Source organism: Pyrgilauda ruficollis, unplaced genomic scaffold (genome assembly GCF_017590135.1).
Source record: "Pyrgilauda ruficollis isolate IOZ18807 unplaced genomic scaffold, ASM1759013v1 scaffold3, whole genome shotgun sequence".
NCBI lineage: Eukaryota > Metazoa > Chordata > Aves > Passeriformes > Passeridae > Pyrgilauda > Pyrgilauda ruficollis.
The window spans coordinates 22,718,923-22,738,358 of record NW_024524377.1 but is presented as its reverse complement, the minus strand read 5'-3'; the positions used below and the strand labels follow the sequence as shown (position 1 = coordinate 22,738,358).

The 19,436-nt window shown below is 40.1% G+C and overlaps 1 protein-coding gene across 1 annotated transcript; it reads right to left on the bottom strand.

Annotated features, from left to right (window-relative positions):
- Nucleotides 1-1,488: 1,488 nt before the first annotated feature.
- LOC121356571 (inducible T-cell costimulator-like) lies at nucleotides 1,489-13,748 on the bottom strand. The gene is made up of 6 exons (XM_041473184.1): nucleotides 13,649-13,748; nucleotides 8,163-8,201; nucleotides 5,797-6,135; nucleotides 4,488-4,597; nucleotides 3,804-3,894; nucleotides 1,489-3,266 (listed from the first exon to the last, which is right to left on the bottom strand). The coding sequence occupies exons 1-5, from the start codon at nucleotides 13,725-13,727 to the stop codon at nucleotides 3,805-3,807; spliced, it is 657 nt and encodes a 218-aa protein (XP_041329118.1). The 5' UTR covers nucleotides 13,728-13,748; the 3' UTR covers nucleotides 1,489-3,266; nucleotide 3,804.
- Nucleotides 13,749-19,436: the final 5,688 nt, after the last annotated feature.

The window sequence follows — 19,436 nt, the reverse complement described above, 5'->3', positions numbered from 1 at the left end:
CACTTCATTTTGCCAGAAAAACTGTTTAATCCTTCCTATTCCTCCCTCTTCTCCAAGCAACCCCACTCACTGAATTGAACTCCTAATCACAGAACATAAATACAAACTTTCATCTTTCAAGGAAATAGGAGATTTTTATCTCAGTGGGTAGACTGCCATAACCATGATGGACTGGACAACTTAAGGGACTTGGGTATATGGAATGTCTCATTGCAGTTAAAGTCAAATGAAGGCAGAGACTTAGATCCAGCTCCTCAGTAAATCTTGTATGGGCAGAAGTCCCTACTGACCACATGGATTTATTTTTAACTAAATATTTTCAAATACCTCTTTGGGGTTTTTTTTTTTCCTGTATTTTTCTGTAATTTTTTTCTGTATTTTTCTGCATGGTAACTTACAGATTCAAATGTATAGGGAACTTCTCACATTATAAAGCACTTTATGAGTAATGTTGTGTGATATCTTCAGTACCAATCCTCATTTTGATTCATTTGTTTGCTTTACTCAAGTTTGGGAGCCTCTTTTCCTCAGCCTTAAATAAACTTCCTAAAGCCTGTAAAAAATATGATAGAATTTAGAACTATTTGAACTTTGAAGTCAATGAAATACCTGTACTAAGGGAAAATGGGCCTCTTAGTGTCACTTCATTCCCTATCCTATATATTAGACATGAAACTGAAGTCTTAAAGCTAATCATTGAATTCCAAGAGCATTCATACTTAGGTTAATAATTCAGCTTGGGAAAATAAACTTGAAAAACACATATAAAGGTTTGCATTTCAAGCCATCTCAAGATATGCAGGTATTCAAACTATCATATATTTATCATTTATCCTTCCTCCAGAAACAGTCTTTTCCCAAAACTGGGAGTTTCCAAAGAGACATTTTACTTTTTGAAATTATGACCTGTTAGAATATCTTTTTGTTTAGTCTTACTGACTGTTATTTTTTATATTCTTTTATTTTAATCCTTTCTTGTCACACAGTCTATAGACTTGGTTCATGTTATTTTTTACATAGTTTTTTTTCTTTTTTTTTTTTTTTTTCTCAGTTTGTCATCCTTTATCTTCTTCCAGCTCCTTTTGATTTGGAGGTATTGGAAAATGGCAGAAAGAAATTGAAAAATGTCCCAAAATAATCTAGGATGTTATAAGTATACTGCATAAGGGATTAAAGGAAAGGAAGAAGATATGGGACAGTATGAAAAAAAAAAACACTTTCTCATTAAAATATTAGGAAATAAACACATGCAAAGAGTGTCATTATCTCACTGTCTAGAAACAGGTCCAAATTTTTGGTTTTCAGATTTTTAATTTTTTTTCCCAAATCCTTTTCCTGTTTTCCAATAAATGCTATACAGGGATAAATTGCCCTGCACTCTCTCCCCATTGTGCTGTGGATTTTATTGAGATTAATTCTTTCACACAACATGCATGCATGCATGAAGGTTCTTATGGACATATATGGCATAATAAAAAAAATGTTTTATTAAGAATAAAAATATATTTTAACAAAAAGAAAGGACTAATGATCCTGAGACTTCCACAAGATTTGTTATAATGAGTATAAACCCTTTATCTCTCCAGTGCAGGATGTATGTATTTTGAACTGCTTTGTTCAGACTTCCATCATTTGTTTATCCAGCTGCATCCCAAGGCAAACCTCAAGTTTTTCCTTCTTTCAGAAACTCTTTCTTTCTTGAATTTCCTTCTCAGTCTGGTGAAAGGCTCCAGAGGATAAGACTCTCCATTCTTACATAGGATCTTGCATGCAGTTCTTATAGGTAGTAGATGTTAGCTATTTTCACCAATAATTTTCAAACACAGTCATGTCATCAATATTTTTTTTAAATCGTGGAATTAATGTCTTTATGGATGTACAGAGGCAAGCTTAGTTTGCTGGGGAGATCAAGTAATTTGTCAAAGAATGGTGGGAGAAAATGTAATGTAACCCAAAACACCAGGGTTCCCCTCTCCATCTCTGCCTAGGAGCTGGTTAGCTGAGCAGTAATTAGCAGTCTCTGCCTGATTTGATACTTTACTCATTTTCAGTGTCACAGTTAGCAGTTTGCACCTTCTCTCTGCAATACTTCTGTCTATCCAGGTGTTTGTTGAAGAAAACCCTGTTCTTGATGTATCAGCTTATTTCCTCCTTGTCTCCATTTCCCCTATCAAATTTGAAACCAGCCTTCTGTATGCCAGACAAGCAGGCTGTGTATCTCTCTCAATAGTATCCTCTGCCCAATATCTGGGGTTTTCTAATGTACTACAGAGAAGTTTAGAATCAATGTACCACTCTGGTTCCAGCAGCCCAAAGGTATCTGGCAAGATATGCAGGCTGGAATCACAACTGGTCATTCATGATCAGAGTTTTGATGAATTTCACATGGAACATGAAGGATTGATCATTTCATTTATACTGAAGACTGAGCAATTTCAGGCAGGTCAAGTAACCCCTGAACCCTCTGGGGAAGTTGTAAAGGTTTCATGTCAAATGGCAAGAGGAAGATAATTGCAATGCAGAGTCCATGAATATTCTGACCACAGGGACTGTGTTGTGTTTGTGCTGCAAGACACAAAAAGGAGAGATTGTGCCTCCTAGTTTAGAGAGAGATCTTGTAGGTTTGAATTCACCTAAGGAGCAATTGCAGCCTTACAACATATCCATCTTGTAATATATTCCTCTGTTAGTAAAAGCATTCAGGATTTCTTTAAATAAGGTGTGAATGGCAAAGATGTATTGACAGCACAAATACAAAAAATGCAGATGCACATAACTGAGGCAGAGTGTCACAGAGAAGTCTCTGCTGTACTGTCTCAGGTTTTGTTCCCCTGCTAAACTAACCCTAACAGAAGGGTGTGTGCAATAAATGGCAGTATGGCTGTACCACACGGGCTGGCTTTGGAGGTAGTCTTTTTTTTTGTCTCCGGAAAGTTTATCATAAAGGAGACTAGAAAATAAAAGTTTTTTCTGTAGCAGCACTACAGGAATCTTACATTTGCTTCAACTAAAAGCTGACATCTTTAACTTGTTATTATCTACATGTCCGTGAGTCAGTGGATCAGGTAGGGTGCCAGTTCACAAACAAGGCTAGAGCAAAACACAGCTCAGAACAGTACTATAGTGGGAGTCACATGACGGAGCACAGGGCCATCATGAGAGCTTAGGGAGGTTGGGAAAGGTGGGGAAATGCTGATTTCCCATTGTCCAAGTTCAAGCAGCTGGAAAACTGCTTCCAAAATGTCCATGCCACAAGCAACTTATACCTAGAATAGAAATGGAGAATCAGTTATGTGCAGCACTTATGTGTCTGAATCAGCCCAAATTCTGCTTCTGTTCTGTATCCAAAACTGTTTGTGTAGTAGCTTCTGTAGGGCTTAAGTAGTTAGGAAGCTCCTCATTCTCTGCAGAATATTTGTCCTTAGCCAGCAACACTCATAAATCTAGTAAATCACTTCCTCACAGAGATTTTTGGTACCATGCATCATCTCAAGAATCTGAACAGAACAGTTCTGCACCTCTTCCTCATGCGTAAGATCATTGCTTTGCACAGATGTGAAGCAGTGGCATTTCTAGGAACCAGCCCACCATTATGATTCAAAAGGTTTCCACAGATTTTGCTTTTAGTTTTGTCTTCCTGCAAGGTGGCAGCATGATCTCCATTAACAAGCTGTTGTAACAATCCCACCCAGGCATCCAGCCATCCCCCCAGAATCAACGGCAGACACAGCAAGCAGTTCTTCCCCTCCCAGAGAAAGCCTTGCAGCAGACACAAGCAGAGGTACAGCTGGGCTTAACACAACCTCAGATTCTTGGTTTTTTAGCTGCGTTCACTGCTGCCATGGGCATGTATTCACTGTTGTACTCATGGGAGTTGGATTCACACTTCTGATTCTGCCAACAGAGAGAAAATGCCATTAATTTAATTTGTGGTCACTTACCTTTGCCACTCCTGCCTTTGTTCATTAAGTAGGGCAGTTACTCTGTTTTCAGTGGGAACATTAATGTCAGAATGGACATGTCAAACTCATATAGAAAACTTGGAATAAAACAAACTGAAAATTAAAAACACATATTTCTCAAAAGAATAGCTAATGTCCTTGGTCTTTCTTCTTTCCTGAGTAAAATCTAAGTGGTTTTGCAGCAGAACAATTGCTCCACTGATGATTGTTTCCCCTTCTTAAAGAAAACTATCAGTGGAAATGCTTACGAAAATAATTTTGCTGACCTGTGCAGCATTTCTCCTCTTTCCTTTGGTTCAAAGCCTTTAAATCAAGAAACAATTCAGTCTTAGAAAAATTAAATCTACTGAGCTACTGGCATCAATGACTTGAATTCCAGTGGTAAATTAACAACTCAGTCTTTTTGTCAAAAATACAGCACTGCTGAGTGAGTATGTTCGTGTCTCACTCTCTAAATCTCATTAAGCCAAGTTCATCCATGACCTTTGGAAGAAGGGTTCTGCATTATCTCATATGTTTGCTTACCTTGTTCCTTAAGCAACAGGCCACAACACAGCAGACAAAGGAAATGGCAAAAATGATCACGCTGATAATAATCCATGGCATGAGTCTGAGTGAAAAGCAGTCCTCTTTATCTGAAGATGGGGAGGCAAAAAAAAGTCATTACTGTCAATTTTTATTTTTGCCTTCTACAGATAACTTCAAATTTTTCCCCTCTTCATATTAATAGATTAGCAAAAGTGAACTCTGCAGAAGGATTTTGCTGAGGTGAACTGTCACCTTGGAAAAGTGTATTCAGTAGGAAGCAGAAAATGGCATTTTTTCAGAAAGAAAGGGGAAACTGTTGGTACACAGTGCTGAAAGTGTAGACTGAAAAGAAATCAAGCCAGGTGTGACAGCATGCAGAGAAAGAAAATAAAAAAGCAGAAAAATCCCAACCCCCAACATGGTGTTTCAGATCTGAACAAGTTTTAAGCTTATATGCAGTAAGTACCACAGGTTATTTTAAGGGCAGCCTGTCAAAAAAAGGGTAGACTTTGGCAGTCGTGTTTGGATAGGGAGGCAAGCTGAGGTACTCAAGATTGCCCTCACCCAGGTCTGGGAGAAAATATGACAGGGTGTGAAACATTTAGAAAAATCTCTGAGCATCTAGCTATCCATACAAGTGGAAATGGACACTGCAGTATACTAAACAGCCACTGAATGAAAGCCAGGTCAAAATTAAAACCTGGGCAGTTAGTCTTCTGGAGTTAGTCCAAGCCCTTCCAGTAAACGGCCAAAAATTCTCAACAGCTGTGCTTCACTTCTGCTCTAAGAGGGCTCTAAAGCTGAAGGTCTGCTTCACAGAGGTGAATATCATCTTCACACCTCAATGACATCCAAGAGTTCCATATACCACTACTACTACAGATATTTTACCATTGATTTTTTTTAATCCTAGGCTTTTGAAGATGGCTCTCAGAATGGATTTTTCTCCCACTGGCTATACCTAATCTTAACATTTATACTCAGCAACTTTAAAATGGACAAGAGAAATTGCTGTTGCAGGCAAAGGAGAGACTGCAGTACTCTAGAAGCTTTAGTCAAGCTAACTTGGGTGCCACCATCACCACACAAAGCTCAGCATGACCTGCACAAGAAGATTAATCAAAATGGAGAGAACGTGCTGAACAGTGTGCCAACACAGCTCCACTGTTATCAGCCCCCCATGCAAGTAGTTTTAAGCTGCCTGATCATTAGCTGTGTGAACTCTAAATCACATTCTTCACTGCAGCATAGCTATACCCAGTGTCTATTTATCAGTTAACTGAAGTGAGGGGAGAACTAAACTTACCTTGGATGTACAAGTAGGTTTCTTTCAGACAGCACTCTATGTAAGGAGGGGGTAAGAATATCTCCAGGCAGTATGTGTAAACGTCAATATGTTTTTTTTCCAGATTTTTGAGAATGAAAGTGGTGCTGTTACTTGAATTCTGCGTCTGACAGTAGGTGACATTACTCTCGGAGACAACTCTCTCTTTGCTCAAATGAAGTGCACAGATTTTCTTCTTTTCACTCCCTTTGAAGAGTATCATGCTGAATTCACTCACATTTTTGGGGTTGGGGAATGTGAAATGGAAGTTTCCATTTTCAAATTCCACCATCACCTCAGCGTCAGAGATACGGGCCTGATCTGAAGACATGAAAACAATAAGTATAGTCACACATATAGCAGTGAAAAGAATCCTTAAAGTGTTAAGAAACTCATTTAAACAACAACAACAACAAAAAAAAAGAACCATGTGATTGTAATTTAAGGCATGTAGGTACTCAGAACAGCCTGGTTGTGAAAAGCAGTTCTCACAATGAGATAACACTGCATTATTCTGGTTGTGCCAGACATTACTGACAAAATAAATGAGACCTGGCCTGTTATCTGCTCTAAGGCTGGAGAGATTACTGTTAGCATTAGATCAGTGACCTTGATAATATTACTTACTACTAAAGCTACTAAATGGTGAAGTTATATTAATTACAATATCAGTTACTAGATATTGTTTAATGGCCCCCCCGACCAAACACTGTATAGACATATAATCCCTGCCTCAGTGTCACATTGTCCTGTTCATAGATAAAACAAGTGGGACAAAGACTATAATGATAATAATTATCTCTGATTTATGGTTTGTAATCTGTATCCTACTGAACATGCAATTATAGAATCATTTAGATTAGAAAAGACCCTTAAGACCATGAAGTCCAAGCATTAGCCCAGCATTGCCAAGTCCACCACCAAACCATGTCCCTAAGTGCCACACCAACATGTCTTTTAAATTCCCCCAGGGGTGACAACCCTACCACTTCTCTGGGCAGCCTGTTTCAATTCTTGACTACTCTTTCAGTGAAGAAATTTTTCCTAATCTCCAGTCTAAATCTCTCCTCGTGCAACTTGAGGCCATTTCCTCTTGTCTTGTCCCTTGTTACTTAGGAAAAGAGACTGAACCCTACCTTGCTGCAGCCTCCTTTCAGGTCGATGTAGAAAATGGTAAGTTCTCCCCTGAGCCTCCTTTTTTTCAGGCTAAACAACCCCAACTCCCTCAGACACTCATTGCATCAGCTCTGCTGCCTCCTCTGGACCCACTCCAACACCTCAATGTCTTTCCTGTAGTGAGGGACCCAAAACTGGACACAGGATCTGAGGTGTGGCTTCACCAGTGCCGAGTACAGGGTGACGGTCATTGCCCTGATCTTCCTAGCCACAAAGTAATTGACAGAGGCCAGGATGCCACTGGTTTTCTTGGCCACCTGGGCACACACTGGCTCATGTTCAGCTGGCTGCTAGCTTGCACCCTCAGGACCTTTACCAGGCAGCTTTCCAGACACTCTTCCCTCATCTTGTAGGACTGCCTGGGTTGTTGTGACCCAACTGCAGGACTCGGCACTTGGCCTTGTTGAATCTCATACAATTGATCTCGACCCATTGATCCAGTCTGTCCAGAGCCTTCTTGTACTCCCACCTAACACTTCCACCTAACCTGGTGTTGTCTGCAAAGTTATTGAAGGTGCACCCCTCATAGAGGTCATTGACAAAGATATTAAATACTACTGGCCCCAAAACTGAGCCCTGGGGTACCCCACTTGTAAGCAGCCACCAGATGGATGTAATCCTGTTCACCACCACTCTCTGGGCCCAGTAACCCAGCTAGTTTGATGATGTGGCTGGAAATTGAAAATGGGATGTGAATCCCAAGCTCCTACGTGTCTGCCTTAACCACAGGACCCAACTTGTCTTTGTGGAATAGATAGTGATTTGAGACATGACATAAAGTTTCAACCTAATTACTTAGACAGCTATAGCACCATTATTGCTCAGATAATAAAATGTGTAGAGGAAAAATGTTACCATGTGTGTGCACCCACTTGCAATTCAGAAATCGCATTTTACCCTCCCAAAATTTCTATGAAAAGCTCTCAGATGTTGTGTGACTCTCATTTTACAAACTTCTTGGAAAAGGAAAAAAAACCTGAACTGATCGAAGACATCCTGCTACCTCACAGCTTGACTTTGTAAAGTTAGCAACCAATAGCACAGAAAACTCCATCAAATAGAAATATGTTAAAATGTGCAATTAAAAATTAAAGGTTTTTTCTTTAAGGCAGTATTTTCTGATGCAGAAAGGCATTTAAAACTGTAAATCAAATTAGGCAAATGCATCTTACCTATATTTTTGCATGCACATGATGAGCAGCTGTCAACTCCTGAAAAATACAAAGTTATTTTCTGTTTAAAGTTCAAGAAGAGCGATGCAAGAACAGAGAGTTAACCATGCAGTGTTAAGATGCTGAAGCTATTTTATAATTTGTATCATTATCCTATCTGATCCTTTCTGTGCTACACTCTAAAGTAATATGATATGATAAAAGGATTAAATATAAAAATCAAAGTAGAAAGAAAATGCTCAATGCTCAAGACAAGAATTTATATTGATCATACATATAACATTCACAAATTCTTAAAACGCCTTTGCGAAGTAATACGTGTACTTCAGAAATAGAACTGACATTAAAGCAAAACTTTCACCAAGATACTGAGGAAATTTGCCTGAAATAAAAAAGATTTCTCATGAGTCCTGATTTTGCAATAAGCCAGCATTATACTTTTCCCAGACTAAAGTACTCATTTCCATCAATGTTTGTTCTGCTTCCCCCACTGCTTGACACAGCACCAAAACATCTTATAATTATCTGGATCATGTTCCAAAACATACATCAAGAAAACATTCAAGCAATGCATATGGTTTTGTTCCTTTTCCAATAGCAACTTTTTCTCTTATTGTACATAGGTGATATTCATTACAGAACACAGTTTTAATAATTGTTCTGGTTTTGTTTTTTAAACCACTGCCTCCATCGCCACACACTATGCCAACACTTTAAAATTATTTGTGTGTCAGTACTGGCAACATAGCAGAATTTGACAGTGTTTCATTTGGAATTTTCCTTTTTGCAGTGCCCTAAAATTAAATGTTCCGACATATAAACAGAAAAAAATTCTATCTGCTGTTCCTGTTTTCTGGTAGCCTGAGTAAGCTCTTCAGATGCTGCTTAGAATGAAATATATCTACATCAGGATTTTATGATGCTAAGGAAATACAAGGCAAATACTTAAGAACTTTGGTGCACTGTCCTATTCGTGTTACAGCTACATGGTAGTCTAGATAGATCCACACAGAGTAGACCCCCAGCTGTGCCAGGTATTGCACTTCTTGCATAGTATAAATATTTTTTTTTTTTTACCAAGGCACCTGTTATCTTTGACATTAACCTGTAAATGCACAGGAACATAGGATCATTCTTTTTTGGGTACCTTTGTATGATCTCAACTCTTTCGGTCTTTTAGTGTTCATGCTTTTTTCCTTTTTTAAATTCTTCCTCCTCAGTTACTGCCATTGGAAAGGGCACTGAAATGAATGACACTCATTTAAGATACCTTTAGTGTGACACAGAAGCTAATGGACTTCTGGAAGATATTTTGCAATGCTCAGTTAGAGAACAGTAGAAACTGTTATCCCTTCTTTGACTGATTTACCATTTCCCTAGTCATCAAATTCTTCCTGGTTTACTGTGCACAGTCAGCACCCTTATCTAATTCTGTGACAGTTCTAATATCTGTACTTCTCTCAGGACTATTACTTAAGTATATGATAACAGACAAGGTATTTAGCATCTTGTACCACTGGTGTGAAGACAAGACAGAGAAAACAGACAGCTTGCCAAGCCACAGTGAAATAGAGCTCTAGAACCACTGAAGGCACAGACAGAAAGTGGAAAGTGGAAGCCCTTAAAATTTTATATCATCTGAAAAGATGAAAGCAAAGGTCAAATAAAGAAATAATTCTTGATGACTTATATGTTGCATGATGAAAGAAAACAGTTGCTATGAGAACAGCATTTGAGATAAAGGTCATTTTAAATGCTCTGCAGTTTTACATCCTGTAGTTCAATAACATATACCTTTAAAATTCAACCAAACACCCAATAAATTATTTAGGGAAGGGAAGAAAAAAAACCAAATGTACAGCAGAAGTTAGGGAGCATGATGAATGCATAAATTTATCTGATATTTTTGAGAAGAACCTACCTGAAGGTGAAACCTCTACATTTGTCACTAGTCATCTGAGAGGAAAGGCAGATGCTGACTCTGTCAGGGCAGCTACAGAGCCAAGCGGTTCCATATTCCTTTGATGTCCCAGAGGAGCCTGGGACAACTCTACTCTGAGCACTAAAGTAACAACTTCAGACCTGTTTTCTCTGTTTGAGAATAGTTCAATTTCACTGTTAGCTAATGAAATTGCCCTTTCATACCATGTGGGTTAAAATGTTTGTCAGAGATCATGGTTTTAATCCTTGTTTTTAATGAAAAGGGGCAGAGAGAGGTCATTAAGCATTTAGTTCATGTGACCTTGTGTCAAGCTGAAAGATTGTTTTGTATTCTCTCCAACCCAGAAGCCTAAAATTACTGTTTTCAAGGAACACTCAGTAAAGTATTTCTCTGAATGAGTATTTTGGTAAATGTGATGCAATTAGTATTCCTCTGAAACAAGTAGCTGTAGAGAAGAGTGTGCTTATCATAGGATAAAAGCAGCACATTTTAGAATTAGATTAACAGTGCCTGAGATTAAAACACAAAATTGTCTACATGGATGGCCACAATGGGTGAAAGCTGATATAAATTTCCAATTCACTAGCTACTCTGCATCAGCACTTAATTTGAGTGCACTTGCTGAATACTAAGAAGTCCCCTCCCTGTGCCTGACTGCTGATCTTCTGTGCCCACTTGTACCCATTCATTCCTAGGTAATGATATGGACTTTTAGCACTCTGTTATTAATGGCTGGACACATTTGGGATGTTTGTCACCAAGCTGCAGTCAGAATGAATGTACATTTAGTAGGATGTGAGATAGGAACTTGAGGTTTAAACATCCAATAATATTGAGAGATTCCCTGACTAACTCTCCCTAATTCTACCTCAAAAACATGCGAATAAAAGTCCACATTATGGTATTGTTGCAATTAAACAGAAGAATTTCACTGGGTCAGCTGTAAAAATGTTTCGTTTTGGCTGAAAGATTCCTTGTTGTTATTTCTCATTAAAAAAAAAAAAATTCTTCTGTTGCATATAACAGTTTGAGAAAAGAGGAAACAAATCTATATTTTGTTTCCTAGCAGTGTCACAATGTGGAGTTGCAAGAAATTGTTCCTGGTTTACCTGATGCGAAGCAGAGTGCCAAGACAAATATTGTGGTTTAGATATAAATCAAAGATATTAAGGTGTATGAAAGTTACATCTTGTTATGTTAAGCTCTGAAGGACAGCTTGTGTGTGTGTGTACATTTCTGTACAAGTGTATTTACAGTCATGTACATTTCCACCTCAAATTCATCTTTAGTGCAGCACGAAAACCTTTTGGCAGAAGTTTGGGAATTCCTATGGTAGGGTGCTTGGATACTGACACCAATGAAAGTGTGTTATTTTCATTTTAGTGGGATTGCAATTTTGAGCTTTCTAGTTATTCTTTGGCAGACTCAGCACTATTTGAAACCACCAATCCGTTACATATTTTGGTCCTAACAGAAGTTTAAAAACCACTTTCAATCACTTTTCAAGCTTGGGGTTTAGGCCAGGAGAACAGAATAATGCTACTTTGTTTTCTCGCTGTTTGTATGATCTGCCCTAGCTCTCAGAAAACTAGCTAGCTGATGAAAAGAACAAGCATAATTTCACTCATGTCTGTTTGCCTCTGAAGATGAGCAAGGAAATCGCAGACCCTGCCTTTAAAGCAAACACATTTATTTTGTTCATACTAAATGAATAATGAAACTGCACATAGCTTTTAAGCTGCTATAGTTTCAAACTTCCAAGGCACTCTGAAAGGTGGCATTGTCAATTTAGTGTCATTAGTCATCTGCCTAAAACTAACACATTTCTGTCTTTCAAGATCCAGGATTAAGTGAGGAAGGAGTGCTTGTGGGCAAAGCAGTAATGGCCCAATTTATTCCAGGAAGCCATCTTTAATCTGAATTATTTCTATGGTATAACTTATGTTGAGAAATGCTAAATTCATATAAAACACACCACGGAAAGAACAGCCAGTGCTGAGAATATTTCAGAAGACCTTCTAAAAAATTACCATGGTTTCCTGCTGTATTGACAACAGGAGATCCATGGGTGAAGAGTGATAACTCTTTGCAAATATTGGTGTGTTAAAGCTTATATATGTCAAAGCTTATATTGGTGTGTCAAAGGGTCTCAAGTTCTATGGAATCCTGCCCCCAGCTCTGTACTCCAAAATCCCATTGCCTGTGTTTTTCTGCGGGCAACAGAGAGGCTCCCTGCTATTATGAACAATTTCTTTACCACAATTGGGTTATCAAATCATGACGCACATATGCACACATATATATGACCTCCTGTGACCTATTTACATCCAGAGGTCAAAAGTTATGCTGAGAACACTGTAAGAGAAAAAAATGAGAGATACAATTTCTTCTTACATGCAGTCTCTTTCTCTTGTCATCTCTTTCGCCCAGTCTCCTGCCCAAATCCTATCCTCCATATTTGAAGGAAAGGAGAAATTCTGGTATCAGACAGAACAATTATTTGCACTCTTAAAATTACAGTTTATTTCTTGCCACGAGGAAGAGCTTTCTAGATAGCTTCAGTCATGTGTAAAAACATGCTGGTCAGGTATTCGTGCTAAATTGACAAGATGAGAAGTAACCTAACTGAAAGCACTTTTTGTTAGTAGATTTAGGAACAACTTTCCAAGGAGGAAAAATTTTCAGGAGTTCTTCCTGAAAATTCAGAAGTACCTAAATTCCATCCCTTTTCACTAGAATTTCAGGAACAAATATTTAATAGCCCTTCACGTGACCATCAAAGGAGTGTATTTAGATGGTGTTTAGTAACAGTGCACACTAAATCTCAGATCTTTCTTATATGCATCATACCAAATCCTTGGACAGAATATGTATGGAAAAAAGACTCTTCTTAATCTGTTATTATCTGTATTTCCATGCTGAATATGTGCATTTCAGAGAGGTTACAGGTAAAGCTGTGATATTTTACTTTGCACAGCTGGGATAAAACACTGAATCTTGTTAAATGCTACATCCATATTTAAGGCTGGACTGAGATTGGTGTTGTCACTGTGCACCTTTTCAAACACAGCATAGGAATTCCATGCTTCCTTTTAAGTCTGTGTTTCAAGCCTGCACCAAAATGACCAAAATTATCCACTTTTCCATGCCATATACATTTTTCATTGTCTAGAAATTCTCTGTCCAAATGAGAGCAGGTTTAATATTGATAACTTGGTTTCTCTTTATTATTCACCATCATGCTGCTATGAGATCTTATATCCATCAAGGGAAGCTGGCTGGAGCACTACAATCTCAACAGCTAAAGGGTAACACTGAGCAGATGAGCTAAAGAACATAAACGCCAAAAAATTGCAGGAATTCTCTTCCCACCAACTCTAGTGATGTTGAAGTTGAGAGCAGTCTTTTTGCAGACAATGCCCTCCATTACCTTTATTCCTCCAACCCCCTGCTATCATGCCTCATCTACTATCTGCCATCATTGGCTAAGTTATATTCTATAGAGACACCTACTGCAAGGAGAATAATCCAAAATGTTACTCACCATACAGGGCTTCAAACTGAAAGCAGAGGACACAGAAAGTTACAGCAACTGCCTTCATGCCTGCCTGACACAGAGGCATCAGCCTTCTGTCTGCTGTGAAGATGGGGAAGAGCACATGGGTAGAAAAGGAAGTGGTTTGTGGGCTCTGGCAAAAACTGTAAGATAATCAGAATGACTTTTTAATTTAACATTTGTCCCCTGATTACATTATAGCTATGTCAGCATTAAACATGTCACCTGGTTTAATGCTTTATTTTTTTCCTACCTAATGGTTTGCTGTCACAGTCAAGAGGATGAAAGACTTTCTGACGTTACTTTTGATGTTCACTTTGCAAAGACTGGTTTCTGGTAAAGTCTATCACAATAGAGGCTGCAGTCATCTACAGCAGACTTCTGCAGATGGCCCATGGTCAGCAACTAATAACTTACAGTACATACACATTTATAACTGGCAACCTGGTTTCTCCCCACCAGTTTCAACTGGTTTTCCATAACTAATGATCTTGCTTTATGTGGAAACCACTAGTTAGTGGGTGTCTTGGTCCTGAAATTCATATGAAGAACATGGCCAAATTGCAGAAAGATCCCTTTGGCCCTGCAACTTCTGAAAGGTTCACTGCAGCATGGCTTCCATTCTGGAGATCAGGCTTGTTTTGCCTGAAGTTTCATGAGAAACTTCATGTGGCTCTGTGAGAGGAGATCTGACTCAGTGCCCTAGAGCCTTAAGTAAAAAGGTTCTCTCCTTCCCTCTTCCTTGCCTTTGTGCAGCACACTTTATCCTGGCCTGTTATCCATCTTTATCCTGGGAATGTTTTAGGACGTTTGTAACATGTTCTACAATCATTTAATTCTGGCTGCTTATTTATGTCTGTAACACTAAATTTACTGCAGAAAATATGCAAGAAAACCAGCTTCTCACTCGTGTTTAATATATTAGATGAAGTTTGCATTTCTGATTGCACAAACAAAAAACCACAAAGGACTGCTAGTGGTGCCTGACAGACACTTTTGGGGTTGAGTCTTTGTAATGGTCAGATAATTGGAAAATAATGGGACTGTTACAGATTCACTGCTACTTTATACTGTGTAAGTAAATCCTCACATGTTGGTTTACTCTTCTTCAAAAAGTGATTTAATGCCTTTCACTATTACTGCTAAAGATCAGGTCACATGGACATTGACAGAGTTTTACTTTCTTCAAATCTTTCCAAATCTCTGCAAATCTATGCCTTTTTTAAAATTACAGTCAGAAGTAAAACTGAGTCAAATGAGGTGTTGATCTAAATTTTCAGCTCAAGTCTCTGGGGCCAAAATTAAGTAATTCTAAGTAGAGATAGTTTCTGCAGTATGCTTTTATTTATAAAGCCCAAAAGTATATGGTTCAAACAATGATACACCTACAAAACATATATCGGACTCCTGAGATTTGTCTATGAAGTTATAAATTATGTTGGGATGTACTGAGGTTCCAGCTAGGATAATCTTTTCCGTCCCCTATAAAAAGCTAATGGGAAGTGCTGAAAGAACAGGACAACCCTCTCCTGAGACCTCTCCTGACCTTTACTGCCCCCCAAATAAAATTAAGAGTGGCCCCTGGAAAGGCCTATAGTAAGAGGAGCTGCTGCTACAGAGAATTAAGGGTGGAAGAGAATCAAGGGTGGAAGAGAATCATATGTCAAGTACTCCTATGCACATCTTTGGGAGAGCATGGTGACAACACACACCAGAGACTGAGTCCTACAAGCCTATCACTGACTGTGAAGGCAAATAAAGGTGCAGGGGAATTTACTCCATGTGCAAATTTTTTGCTACTTTTTTCTGAAAACAAGCTTTAAAACAAATCAGTATTGTTAGGGTTCCAAAATTTGTTGTCTTTCTTTACAATTTTAAACATTTTGTTAGGAAACTAATTTTGTTAGAGAGGAATTTGGCTGGTATACATCTTACTACAACAATTGAAGAAAGTCTCCCTGCCCAGTTCAGATATGTCAAGTCCTCTCTTTACTATAATTATAGCTTCAAGTCTACAATTACACCTTCTCCTTTTCTGCTTCTTGGCACTTGGGATGGCTAGAACACACTGACCCCTTTATTTCAAAAGGGTCGAGCCCAGAGAATACTTTGCAGTACATTTGGCAGCACTCTGAAGTTTGACCTAAACAGCGATTCCAAGTGTATTTGCTGATGAGGCGGCAGAGCCAGGGTTACTCACAGCGTATATTCACAAGCAAAGGGACTCAAAGTCAAGCTCTGCACTCAGTGTGAGGGATTCTCCCCTTCTAGTCCCACGCCAACAGAGACTCCTCCTCTGCCTTTCAATATTTCCGTCTTTGCCTCGCTCCCCTGTCAGCGCTTATCTACTTCACAAAGGCATTGTTACTGCAATTTTGAAGTGTTTCTTCTGAATACCACAGTTGGTTACGGTTAAACACCTGGAACAAGTAGTCTGTTTCCACAGGCTTCCTACAACTGTAACTATTTTTGCTCACAAACACGTGTTTCCTTTTTCCATCCTCACTCATTTCTCTTCTTGATTTTCACTCTCCCATCCACCTATGCCTCTGAGCTGACTTCTTTCCTCCTCCAATGTGACTGTCCCCCAGTCCCCGAGTACCCTGCTCCTCAAGGAGTAGTTTCCCTTCATCATGTGCAGTAACTCCTGTCTCGAATGTAGCTTTTCCTCCACACCATGCCCTATTCTTTCTTCATGTCCTACTCCTAATGCTACCCTATAGTGATAATCTCCTTTCCTTCCCATCATCTTGCTTCTGACTGTTTGAAAACTGGAAAATCCTCATGTGAATTTTTGTGCCTTTAAAAATGCATTCAGCGATACACTGAGCTCCAAAGAGAAATGGGCTTGCTCATCCCTTGGTCCATACACCAGTGTTCTCTACTACGCAGCCTTCAGTGCTTCTTCCTTCTAACTCCAAGTAACTTGGAAAACAATACTTCTGCAGTTTCCTCAAAGACACAGCAAAGAATTTCTGTGTGTATGATGTATATTTTTCTTTGCTCTGTTTAATCACATAATTACTGTTATCACTCAAAACAAATGTCCATGTTAGTGAAATGATACTGCATGGTCCACTGTGAAACCAAGGTGCAGTGAAGAATTTTATTCCATGTCACCAGCAGTTTTCCACTTCGGCTCATGCATGAGCAGTTGCCCACAGCAATAGTCTCTCCATAGAATGTTTTGCAATTCTTTCTGTAGAGACTGCTACAGTCTATTCACACAAATTATATTCCATTGTCTCCTGCTGCTTCTCATTCTTTGCTTCAATATCTGGCCTATATTCTCATGACTCTGGGTCATTCCCTCAGGGCTGGAGCAGAAAGCCTCTACACTCATGGTTTTTCATTTCCTGTCCTCCTAATTGAGAAGGGGAACAATGACTTTCACTGTGCTATTTTTAAAGTTCTGTGATGGCTTTAAATCCCACTTCCCATCTGCACCACTCCCCATTAGGTGTGTAAACAAGCTGCAGTCATTCAGGATGTAGAGATTTCAGCCGAAACACAGCTCATGTGCTCCCTCATTTGTTCTGATGCCTCCTTTGCTGATATATTGGTCTGGCCTCTCCCCCAGGCCTGTGGGCATGCTGTAATATTTTCTCCATCAATGTGCCAGTAGAGGCAACTGGGGCTCAGCTCAGCCAGCTCAGCAGCCAGGCAAACACCTCCCTGCAGGGCAGATCTAATGAGACAGTCCCCTTTGGGGTGGGATTGTGCACAGGTTTGCTTCTTGATACAAGCTCAGTCATCACATCTTTTTGGGGTTTGTTTTTGTTTTTGTTTTTTTTTCCTTTGGTTAATGCTTAAGAATATTTGTCATCAAATTTCCTAAAAGAAGGGGGGGAAAAAGTATGTTAAGGAGTTTAGCCCAGGTCTAAGGCTTGCAAGGGCATTGACCTATAAATTCAGTCGACAGGCGCTAAGTGGCAAATTCAGTCAAGTCTAAACAGGTTGCCTAGAGAGGTAGTAGATGCCCCCTCCCTGGAAAAAACCTGACCTAGTTGAAGATGTCACTGCTTATTACTGGACTAGATGGTGTTTAAAGGTCCCTTCCAAGCCAAACTGTTCTATGATTCTAAATGCCTCTTCAGATCCTGGGACTAATGTTTTGGACTGGATGACTCAAGGCAACTGAGAGCCACCTAGGAAAAGGATGTCTCCATCTGATCTTAGGAGCTGCTATGGCTCTGTGTATCCAGCCCTGTCCCTCCTGGAACACATTTACCTGAAAGAGGTGCTGAACACTTCTTCAGGATGTGGGGTGTAGATAGAAAGGGCCCAATGAGGCTCAGGCATGTGTGCTGGTGGTGTGGAGTGCAGACCCACAGGATGGCTGGGAAAGGTTTACTGTCTTCAACAACAAAAAAGGCAGTGACCATGCTCCTGCCCTTCGAAGTGTGCTGGGAAGAGGACTGTGAGCAGCAGGTACTTTTCACTGGCCTATGCTGGAGTGTGCAGGAGGTCTTTAGGAAAATACAAGGGTTGTAGGTAGCCTATGTTCAAGGGCAGTGTTCCAGAAGGAGGAGTGCATCTTCTGAAGCCGTTGCAGTTCCCTATGGCCAACATGGGCTGACTGGGACTTTTTTACAGGGACCCTTATACCTAGGTTTGGAAAGGAGGTCTTTCAGAACAGATGGCAAATATGTAAAATCCAAGTGAAGTGCTTGGTCTGGAGAGCAAGACTGTTACTGCCTGGCACTAGGGGGAGCAGTGCATGACAGATATATGTGGATGTGCTGGGCGACCATGGAAGTTATTCTAGGTGTGACAGTGAAAAATTATACCTAATTTGTAAAATTTCCACAACCAAAGTCTTTCAAAGCTTGCAGTAGGGGGGCACCCCTATTATGTGGTTATCTGGTCAGCTGCCTTTGAGGAGTTAGGATGGAAAGAGCCACATTCTGTGGTGATGCTTGGGGTTTGTGGTGTGGTTTTTACCTCAGCATCATTGTGATTACTTTTTAAAGGTAAACTCGTGCTACCACTGCCTTGACAGTATAACAAAGAGAAACTTTCTGCAACAGAAACAGTCACCAAAGTTGTGATGCGTTCTTGCAGATAACAGATAAATGAAAAGTTATGCTGAAAATTGCAAGGATGGGTGAAGCAGCACAATGCTGTCTTGGACTCCCAGAAACACTAAAGTGGCTGGAGACACACACGTGCTTTTCCTAGCTTAAACCGCTTTTGGAAACCCTGTCTCTCAAGGGTCCCCAAGCAATACTTCACTATTGTTGTTAGTGGTTAACTGGAGCTAGGCTTAGACAGCTCAGGCCTTGATGGATTTGGGAAATAAAAAATGAAATCACAAATATGTAACTAAGTCTCCTCCATTTTGTGTTTGCCATTCAGAATCACACAGGTTACAGCCTTGGGAACAAAGTTCTTTGTACATGCAGGCCGTGGCTACCGAAGGCAGTACTCCCACCTGCAAGGTGAGATGCCCCGTTCCGTCCGCACTCCTCTGATGGGTGCCGGAGCAAAGACAACCAAAGCTGGGTACCCTGCAGTGTCAGCCCCCGGCTCCTGCCGCAAGAGGCTGGTGAAGGACTTTTTTCGCCTTCCGCAGGAGAGGCTTCCAAGAGCTGCCTTTCAGGCTGAGCTCACCTGGGCGCTGTGACACGGGGGAAGCAGCATTGCAGAAAGCGCTGTAGCCCCGGGTGGCCGCCCGGCCCGGCCGTGCAGCGGAGCCGCCGGATCGCGGCGAGCCGCGTGTTCCGGGCCGCGGGCGGCTCTGCGGCCGCGCGGGGGCGCTGCGGGCCGGCCCAGG

Coding starts and splice junctions, on each gene's coding strand:
- LOC121356571 (XM_041473184.1), bottom strand. CDS start 13,727: ATGCCTCTGTGTCAGGCAGGCATGAAGGCAGTTGCTGTAACTTTCTGT. Junction 8,202..13,648: donor TCAGTTTGAAGCCCTGTATG/GTGAGTAACATT, acceptor TGTATTTTTCAG/GAGTTGACAGCTGCTCATCA. Junction 6,136..8,162: donor ATGTGCATGCAAAAATATAG/GTAAGATGCATT, acceptor TCATGTCTTCAG/ATCAGGCCCGTATCTCTGAC.